We start from the raw sequence: 10487 nt of genomic DNA on the forward strand, positions 1-10487 counted from the left end.
TATTTGTTCTGCTGAAAGTAGATGCATTTAGGAATCTTTAAGATTACTTACAACAGAACAGCAACGCATTTTATGGACGACCGTTTCGTGAACGTTGGAGAGGAGGTCATTCTGACTTGCTTCTGAATCAGCTACTGTAAGTATGTTTTGTTATTAGTTTAAGTATTTGCTATTGAATGTCTGTCACTCCACTCAGTTCCCCTTTCGGGCTTGAACTGATGGTAAAACTAAGAACATTATTAACTGTCTTTACATTTATTTTGAAAGATGAAGCTAGCGATCATGGAAAGGGGCGTTGCACTGGGTCAGTTGGCCAATCAGAGCAGACTGTGGTTGTCAGAAGGAGGGGCTTTGTAGAAAACGAGGGGTGTGAGAGAGGCGGGGCATAGAGGACCTACAATAATGTACAATATTTGAAAAATATTGTGTTTTTTGAACATTAAAGCATGTCAACATATTCTGTTACAAAAATACACAAACTAATGTGCAAAAAAGCATCATACAACCCCTTTAAAAATAAATAAAATATGCTTTAAAGAATGAACACACACAAACACACACACACACACACACACACACACACACACACACACATATATATATATATATATATATATATATATATATATATATATATATACATAGCATATACATAGCAAGCTCTTATAGTTTGTTCATAAAGCACAACTATCTTGTGTCCGAACAGTCACATTCTATAATACTCACATAACATTATGTAAGCAGTGCATGTTTTTATTTTTTGGGAGACTAACACATCCCATCTGTGTCCAGGGGTGCAGGGGTGGTCCAGACATGGGTGTGTGTGGACAGTGACTCCCTGGGCCCTGAAACATCTAGAATTAATGCTGGTTGAAGTCCCCCTCTGTGCTTATCAACCACAGGTAGAAGGTGTGGCCTCAGTTCAGCCCCATTCACATTAATGGTAATAGTCTAATTGGATCATGTATTCTTGCCCCCCCCCCCCCCCCCCAGACAAACAGTCTGTCTTCAAATGTCACATATTATTACAGATCAATCTGAAATTTGTGGCCACTTTTCAGCATCCAGCAAATAAATATTTTGAAATAATTATGAATTATTCAATATATAATATTATATGTAATACATAAATACGTTTCCTAAATAGCTGTGCTCATGTTTTATCTCTCAAAACTCAAATGAATATTTCATGTCCATTAATTTATTCCAGAAGGTTAATGTACAGTCAGCTGATTTTTATCAAATAAACTATTTATCTATCTACTAAAACAATGATTTCATGATAATGATGGTCATTGAGACACATCTAATTTTGGTTTTGGGTGAACCCTGTGTCTAAAAAGACTATGTACAATAACGTAGGCTACTGACGAATCTAACAGCATGTAATCAGTCATCTCGAATAATCGTCAAATTTCCTTTCTGCTCACTGAAGATTCACGGTAATGGTGGCCGTGACCGTGACACATCTGCAGCTGATTCCATTATTTTGCTTCTATGGGCATCGAATGGCTCCAAATGACTGCTAGGGAGCTTTAATGATAAACTGAATAAGAAAATGACCCTCACCCTCGGGTTTCTGAATACTGACCTTGTAGTGATATTTTAACTACGATTTCAGACAGATAATATATTTGATTTGTATGTCCCTAAAACAACTGATTTATATATCTCATGCATTTTAATTCAATCTTATCCGGACTCTTTAAGGCGTGCGATTGGTGGGAACGCTTCTGGTGAACGCTCCTCTCTGGCGCCCTCATAAATATTCTCATCAGGACCTCGGCACGTCTCACCGACACACCGCGTATACAGCCGTTAGATTTACCGCATACATCCCCGCAAACACGCATATGTTGTGATACACCTGTCATCCGTGTTTTACCATGTGGACTAACAGAGTGAATTGGTTTAAATCTTACCTCATGTTCAGCAGCGTTGGTGGTGTTTGCTCGGCGTGGAGGCGCTCCTGTCTTTCTCTGTGTGGATGATGCCCTGCTTTCAGTGATGTCACGCCTCTCTCTCTCTCTCTCTCTCTCTCTCTCTCTCTCTCTCTCTCTCTCTCTCTCTCTCACACACACACACACACACACACACACTCCCACACACACACACATATACGCCTTTCTCCTCTCTTTCTTTTTAGATTTATTTTTTCTCTCAAACGTAAATATTTGAAATAAAATTATGCATTTACCTAACATGCAAACATAGCTCTGTTGAGAAATGCGGTTGCGATATTATGTGCAACATTGTCTTGTATTTTTGTTAAAAATAACAAATAACCTAACAGTAGAGTTTTTTTTTTTTTTTTAAATGCACATATATATAGCTTTTTAAATACAAGATGTTGTGAAAACAGGTGAACACAGTAAAACCACTTTCAGACCAAATTCAGCTGTATGTAGCCTAATGAAGGAGCCGTTTGAATGAAATGTAGGACTGCGTCATCAAAAAATTAATAAAATGAGATAAAATAAAAAAAGGAAATAAATTGGGCCTACTTTCAGGCTGAGCTGCCACAAACATGTTCTGAATTTATCAGATGTATTCATTTTGATAGATAGATAATATTAATAAACAGTGGGCATGGGTTGTGTGTTAGCTTTTATTTTGCTGTTTTGTAAATATGTGCGGTGTTACATAGATGCATTACTGTTTTTGTAAATTATCGTAAAAAGCTTTTTTTTTAATGGCATTGTGACAACATGTCCTGATATTGGTATAACATTATACATTTTCCCCTTTACAGTAAAACTGTATATAATACTGGCGTGCCTTAGAGTCAAATAGGCAGAACATAGTTTGGAATGATTATGTTAAAATTATTACTTTGTCGATTCTTTAGAAAACAATTGGAGGGAGACAAATAGTATAGTTCACCATAAAAGGTTATTCTGATAAGAAGATACGCACATCTTATAGTTAAGAGATGTTGAGAGATGTAAATAGCTGAATGCTGTATTGCCTATATATATATATATATATATATATATATATATATATATATATATATATATATATATATATATATATATATATATATATATATACTTTTTTCATCAAAACTGCTGTCTTATTCGGAAGCTAAACGCAAAATTTATATATGTACTATAATTCAATGTCAAAAAATGCTTTATATATTGATATATATAAATATACATACATACAAAGGTGACTTGATTATTTAACCTTATATATTCTTAACCATATATAGAAAGAGGGGGGGGGGGGGGGGGGGTTTAGACTTTTTTTCTACAGGTGCTCCCTTAAACCTCGCCTCTTGTAGACCTATTATTACTCATTTTTTTTATTACTGAACGTCTTATAGCTGAAACGCTTTTTTCCTTATAGCTATTTTAAAACATTTAGTACTATTCATAATTCCAGTGTCTTCCTCCATCCCCAGTGTGTGTCCACAGAGGAAATGTGGTGTTTTATTAATGTAGCATGCCCCCTTTAGTGACGGAACAACCTTGCATGACCAACATGGCGTAGATGGAGAGCAGTTTAACGGTATAGATAGAGCAGGTGGGGTTTTTGTTCTCGTCGTGTAACGGGACACAGGACGCGGGGGTGAGCCGCATATCGCGTGCTTGCGTGCGTCAGAGAGGACGTGGTAGGACAGCTGGAGCGCGCGCGCCCGCCCGCCCGAAGAGCAATAACAGCATTTTCAGCGACATCGCTCGATTAACGCCATGCAAATAACACGGGAAAATGAAACGGGACTGGCACTATAAAGAATGCAAGACAGTTGTCGTGTATATGATCTCCTAATGCTTCCTATAATTTATGACTAACACGATTTGGGACGTTGCTTCACAGTCGCCAGGTAAGAATACATCGCTTTTCACTGTCTATGCATATGTAATTGTTTGTATATGTAGCTGAATCATTTAGATAAACGAATACATTTCTTGTGACGGACCGCAATAGCATCTTTCGGCGCACAGCGACGTAATGACTTTGAGGATCCCTTGCGTTTTGTTATCCATCGACTGTGTGTGTGAACAATGCTCTTTTGACATAAAAAAAGCGATTCTCGTTCTCTTCTTTCTTCAAAATGACGTTCGGTTCAGTGCGAATTCGTGTGAATTACGCGCGGATGATGTAACGTTATGCGTCTCCGCATGAATGCAAACGCAACGGGGATTAAGTTAAATGGAATTTAATTTACATATATAAAAAAAAATAACGTATTCTTTCATCCACGGCCTCTCATTGTTTCGAAGTGTTTGTTCATTCAGCTTGCATGACCTATATGTGCTTTATTACCCTACTGGCTGAGTGAAAATAACGGGATGCCTGTTTTGATTGTTGACTAATTACAGCTTTACGCGCATTATTAACGTCAGCTGTTAACAGCAAACTCCGTTGATTAAGAGATGCCCATCTCGGATCCACATTCCATCAGATCTCAGAGGGGCTCAGGATTGAGTTTATAGAGTAAGAAAGTTGACGGGCTGTGGTATTCATCACATGCGATAGACGTTTGCATGTCTCCTGTAAGCCTTTCAGGCCACCTCAGTTACACATTTCCTCACCACAAGATGTATATTATAATTTTATTTATTTATTTATTTTTTTTTTTTGTAAAATAGCCAAAATAATAAGCGTTGGTTAAAAAAAATTGCTATGAACTGATCTGGGTCTACAGTAATCATTCAACACTATAAATAGCTTCTTTCACCTCAGTGTATGAATAGGCTGCAATGACGTAAATTAAACCAACTGTTTGCCAGTTGGTTACTAGGGTAACTGACAGAAAGATGACATGCAACATTAGAAATATGTTGCTTTGCCTCAGTCTGTCTTTGTTTCCATCAGTTTCTCTGATGGCATCCTCTCACTCTTGTTTTTGCTCATTCTCTCCATCTCCTTATGCATGCCCTCGAGGTCTGTTTCCACAGTAACCAGAGAATTCCCAGAGTTCCAAAGAGCGATGCACATCTGAGATGCTCTCGAGTAGCTCAGGGAGTATCTCTAATAAATCTTAGGTGTTCAAAGGCCTGATGTCTCTACTTACATCACTCAAACTGGTACAAATCAGTAGAAAACATTTACAGTGGAGCCAGTGTGTACAGCCAGACACAGGCTTTGGAATATTATCTGTTGTAAAATCACTGTAATTGATGGTTTTGAGTATTAATGTTTTATGAAATAGAGCCAGCCACTCCAATATTCAATAGTTATTATATAATATATTATATTAATAAGAGTAAAGTCCTGTTCACACTGTAGCTATTTCAATTATTATTTTTTGGTTATAATTCTTGATGTGAATAGGATTAATACTTTATACTTATTAATATTTAATACTAGTAAAGCACTTAGAAACGTATTCTTGCAACTTAAAAGTAATGCGTTGGTGAATAATAATAATAATAATAATAATAATAATAATAATAATAATAATGATATTTTATATATATATATATATATATATATATATATATATATATATATATATATATACAATTAGACGAAAAGTTGAAAATAACTTGTAAATGACTTTGTATCTTACAGTTATGACTCATTACTTTGACTTTTTATGTTTTTATATGATTTACCAAAGTGTGATTTTTCTTATGTGGCAGGAATAGGCTTCCATACACTCAATCCATTAATTTATAGAAAAATATGTCATGTAAAGCACTTAGAAACGTCTTCACTAGTGGCTACCCTGAGCTGTGATTCACTTTTAACACCCCTCCAAAAATAATCAACAACAAAATTTCTGAATATATATGTGCTTCCAGAAAGTGTATCAGAATAAATGGCTTCACTGAGTGGTTTTTGAATTGAGAAGTTGGTGTAGTTACTGTAGTCTACCAGCAGGGCGAAGTGGCCCCGCATAAAATGACGCGTTGGATCATACAATCAGTGTTTATCAGTATAGTATCAGTATTAACTGCATGTTTATTTATGTATTTATTTATTTTCAAAATGTTGCATTTTAAGCTCTAAACTCTACATATATCTGAAATCTAGTAGCTCTTCATATTGATACAGTATCACAGTGTCTGTGGAAAGAAATACAGAAAATACAGAAATTTGTATTGCATGCAGCCGTTTATTTATCTTGACTCTGGCATTTATTTTTCATATGCTTGATCCATTGTTTTCAAAAGCACAGTCTTGTGCATTAACTCCAATGGACAGGATTTGCTAAGCCTCTTTATAAAATGTCTGACCTTTACATCTGATTACAGTTTTACTATGAGAGAGAGAAAAAAGATGGAATATGAGATGTATGAGGGCTCCTTAATATTCAAAACTTGCTTTCCACTGAGATTGCATCTCATGCTGCTGGCGAACCAAAGAGGAAGTGTTCAGCAAGAGCTCATCTGGTCTCTGTTCATCTGAGTGATAATCATTACTGCTAATTCAGACGTACCGCTGAATTTTCCTCTGGGGCTGAGTAGATGTGAGCATTTTCAAGCTCTTGAACGCAGACAAAGTTCTCCGTTAATCAGACCGCATTGGTCTGGTCTGTGTATGTCATATGAGAATTAAGTGTTTGAGTAAATCTCTACTGAGTCAGGAAGTGGCCCCTGTCTCCAAATGCTGCAAGAATCCAGTAAGGTGCCAGAAATATCCGGTGTGATCTTGCTTTCCACAGGAGACTGAGTCCAACGGCTGCTTCACAGCAAGATAAATGAGTCATTAATAGATGACCTTGATGCCGATGGCAGTAGAGACCGTCCTACTCAATTCACAAAGGCACACATACATACAATCTCATCTATATATTTATACTGTAGTGTACACACACACACACATTCAAATGCTGACCATTTCCATCCATTCTATGTGGTTCACACCATTTGAGGCACAGTCACAATGTAAATGCATCAGACTAAAGATACACATAATCTTTCATATGTAATGTCAGGCAACCCTGTTACCAATGGTGTCTTGTAGATCTCATACAAACTGTAAAGAAGCTGATGTTGCGGGAGCTCAGACAAACAGATCAATGTTTTGATATTGCCACAGTGTTTGCAATTTTAGCCAATGATTATTATTATAATTTTTTTTTAGAGATCATGGCAGTATATCTTGTACTGACTTTAATTTAGGCAGATTTTCTTTACTTTTGGGGTAAAATGTGAGTTGTTTTAATTTAATTTCAATACTATTTGCATCACTAATATATGTATATGAAAACAATAAAAAAAATAGTTATAATTAAATTAGTGTGTCAGTAGTGCCAGAAGTTATTTTGATTTATTTTATTTAGATAATAGTCGCAAGACATTTTCAGTATTTAAGTATTTTTTCTCTTTCGTTTTTGTCATCTCCATCAGATAACAAATATATATATGTGTACCAAATGAAACCTTTTTCTTTTTCAGATCTCAGGGAATAGTTGAATCTTAACCTCCACATACCCAGACAAACCCAAGCAGCATGCCAGAGCAGAGCAATGATTACCGGGTGGTGGTGTTTGGAGCAGGGGGAGTGGGCAAGAGCTCCCTGGTTCTGCGCTTCGTTAAAGGCACCTTCAGGGACACCTACATCCCGACGGTGGAGGACACGTACCGGCAGGTCATCAGCTGCGACAAGAGCGTATGCACTCTGGAGATCACCGACACCACTGGCAGCCACCAGTTCCCTGCCATGCAGCGTCTGTCCATCTCCAAAGGCCATGCCTTCATCCTGGTCTACTCCATCACCAGCAGGCAGTCGCTGGAGGAGCTGAAGCCCATCTACCAGCAAGTGCTGGCCATCAAAGGTAACGTGGAGAGCATCCCCATCATGCTTGTTGGCAACAAGAGCGACGAGACCCAGCGCGAGGTGGAGACCAAGGAGGGCGAAGCCCAGGCAAACATCTGGAAATGTGCGTTCATGGAAACATCAGCCAAGACCAACACCAACGTGAAGGAGCTTTTTCAGGAGCTCCTGAATCTGGATAAGAAGCGTGATATGAGTCTGAACATGCGCTCCAGCAAGCAGAGACGTGCAGACAAGCTGAAGGCCAAGTGCAGTGTGATGTAGGAGGCTGGATCCACGGCCGCATCATTCAACGTGTAACTGACTCCTCCAAAATGTACATAAGTCCCTCACCTTAAAGGAACAGTGCGCACAAAAAAATGAAACTTCTGTCATCGGTCACTTATTGTCCTGTCATTTTAACCCATACGGCTTTATTGTTTCCAGGGAACACAAAGAGAAATTGTAATACAATTGTACTGGCCGCACTTGTCCATGCAAACAAAAATCTTAAAAAAGGTGTTCTAAACGTCTTTGCACACACGTCTTTGACATTTTCGCACGTTGATAAATAAATATGACCTCACGTTGTGTCCATCATGTTTACACACAGCCTCTGAAACTTTTGTCCGTCATAAAAATTTAATAAAAAATTGGATCAGGTTCGATTTTCTGTGTTTTCACATCCGTAGCATGCATTTTGATAGGAAAGGATGGTGAATACACAAAAATTGAAAAACACATGCGAAAATTTCAGACCGGGTGTGCAAAGACCTTAAGTCTTATGAGGGAGGTCATATGATATTATATGATAACTTTGGGTTGAGTTATCACAAGTTGAACTAGTGAATGATTCATTCAGGTCAATTTTATTAAATGAATCGGCTGATTCTTTAAGAAGACTTGAACAATTTGTTCAGAAATCAAATATCATTAGCTCTTACAATAACATGGCAAACCGACCCAGGGTGAATGTAACATTTTCTCACTCAGATCCATTGAGTGCATTCATAAGACTTGGAAAAGAGCACTATTCATACGGACCGCCTTTATGATACTTTTATGATTTTATGTCATTATGATTTTTCTTTGTGTGTGTGTGTGTGTGTGTGTGTGCGTGTTAAACTGGATTAAGCGACGCAAGAGTGAAAAAATGATGACAGAACTTTCATTTTTAGGTGAACTCTCCCTTTAACTCTCCATCCCTCTCAGTCTTAATCAGGTAATCTTTAGTGTGCATCCAAATCGGCGACTATCTCCCTTCACCTGTTTGTTCTGGCTCCTGTAGTGATTCTATGTACAAGACAATAAGAGCTGACACATGAAGCAGGGAGAACGTCCCACGATTCCCACACATGCTCTCTTTACTGCTTTCTGTTGACTTTTTATTGAATTCAAGACAGACCAAATCATCAGTGTGGCCATTTTTACATCAGGCTGTGTCTTTAATGGTACGGCGTCGAAATGCGGACAGAAACGTCTTGAACTGGTTCTTGCATTGTACGGGATTCCCGTCCAAAGACGGAAGAGGCCTGGGCACAGCTGAAGAGGCGACACTATCCGCTCTTCCAAATTCCATATACTATAGCAGCATAAAAGCCTGTTACAATTCGGGACGAAGGACATTCTTAGTTAACCGGCTTGCCAGTGATGTAACCTGGTATAACAGAGTAAAGTGCATAATGCATGTCTGATGATATAAACTACCTTCATATTAAATGTTATTGAGATCTTTCCATCAAGAACAGAGCTATACCTTATTGAAGCACAGTGAATAAGTCCTAAATGTGATCATTTCTAAAATATATATTTTTTTTTTGTGACAGGGTGAGGTTCGGGGTGTCGACTGGTGTTCTCTTTTACTCTGTTTCGTTTTTCAAGTGTTGATGGCACTCGAAGACATTAATATATGCATTTCATCATCTAACTGAAAACATATATCCTGTATGTGAAATCTATGTGTATTATGAGCACTAATGAAAGCCCCCTGTACAGCCCCTGTTTTTCTGTCAGTGTCTATATTTCCTCTGATAAATTTAATGCCATTTGCTTTAGCAATACATGATATAAAAGCACTTTTAGAAACCTGAGCACATTCAACACACAGAGCGTTAACCTTTATAAAAATGTTCTTGTCAAACACACTCTGCGTTTACAGCTTTACTGCAGATCAAGTGTTTATTCAATAAATATTATGCGAGGGACCAGAAAAATAAAGAAGCACAAACAAAAGGGAAAGAATTACTGCTTGTTTTCTTTTGTGGTTCTGAACATCTGTATTCAGTATAAAGTGGCTCCAGAAGTGTGCGTAAAAATGTTTGGATTTCATTCCATTTAGATACAAAGTATTAAACTAAGTGGCATCCTGAAACAAATGATGTTTGAGTTTTTCTCAGAACTAATGTCACCTTTATTAGCCATTTATGACTAATTTTTAACCAACAGGTCTTAAGGTGACCTTTATGTGATGTATGAAGTCAGTTTATTATGTAGAACAGTAACAATTGATTTATCATTTCAAACTTAAACTTCTTTCTGTGACATGTTGTCCTTGAGGGGGATAAAACACTTGCTTTCATATTATATATTTGATATTATATTTGATATTTCTTTAAAACAAAAGAAATTACAAAAAAAAAAATGTCTAAGATTAGATACTTTCTGGGGCAACTGAGGGTGCAGGTATTTACAAAATAAATAAATAAATAAATTAAAAAGAAATACACTTTATATATCAGTGATGTCAGCTCCCTGCCCTTATGTTACTGCAG

At 37.2% G+C, this 10487-nt stretch overlaps 2 protein-coding genes across 2 annotated transcripts in view; one reads left to right on the forward strand and one right to left on the reverse strand.

The window, feature by feature from the left end:
* Positions 1-2009, reverse strand: part of LOC128022615 (adenomatous polyposis coli protein 2-like) — a 37423-nt gene extending 35414 nt beyond the window's left edge. The window contains exon 1 of the mRNA XM_052610334.1: positions 1923-2009. The gene's annotated coding sequence lies outside the window, so the exon portion shown is untranslated. The remainder of the gene's footprint in view (positions 1-1922) is intronic.
* A 1517-nt stretch (positions 2010-3526) lies between these two features.
* LOC128022621 (GTP-binding protein Di-Ras1-like) lies at positions 3527-10091 on the forward strand. Its single transcript, XM_052610339.1, has 2 exons — positions 3527-3832; positions 7359-10091. Exon 2 carries the CDS (start codon positions 7414-7416, stop codon positions 7999-8001), a length of 588 nt encoding a protein of 195 aa, XP_052466299.1. The 5' UTR covers positions 3527-3832; positions 7359-7413; the 3' UTR covers positions 8002-10091.
* Positions 10092-10487: the final 396 nt, after the last annotated feature.

The sequence above is a fragment of the Carassius gibelio genome, chromosome A11 (genome assembly GCF_023724105.1).
Source record: "Carassius gibelio isolate Cgi1373 ecotype wild population from Czech Republic chromosome A11, carGib1.2-hapl.c, whole genome shotgun sequence".
Taxonomy (NCBI): Eukaryota; Metazoa; Chordata; class Actinopteri; order Cypriniformes; family Cyprinidae; genus Carassius; species Carassius gibelio.

Bases quoted from the DNA above. Each gene is read 5' to 3' on its own strand.
- LOC128022621 (XM_052610339.1), top strand. From the start codon at position 7,414: ATGCCAGAGCAGAGCAATGATTACCGGGTGGTGGTGTTTGGAGCAGGG.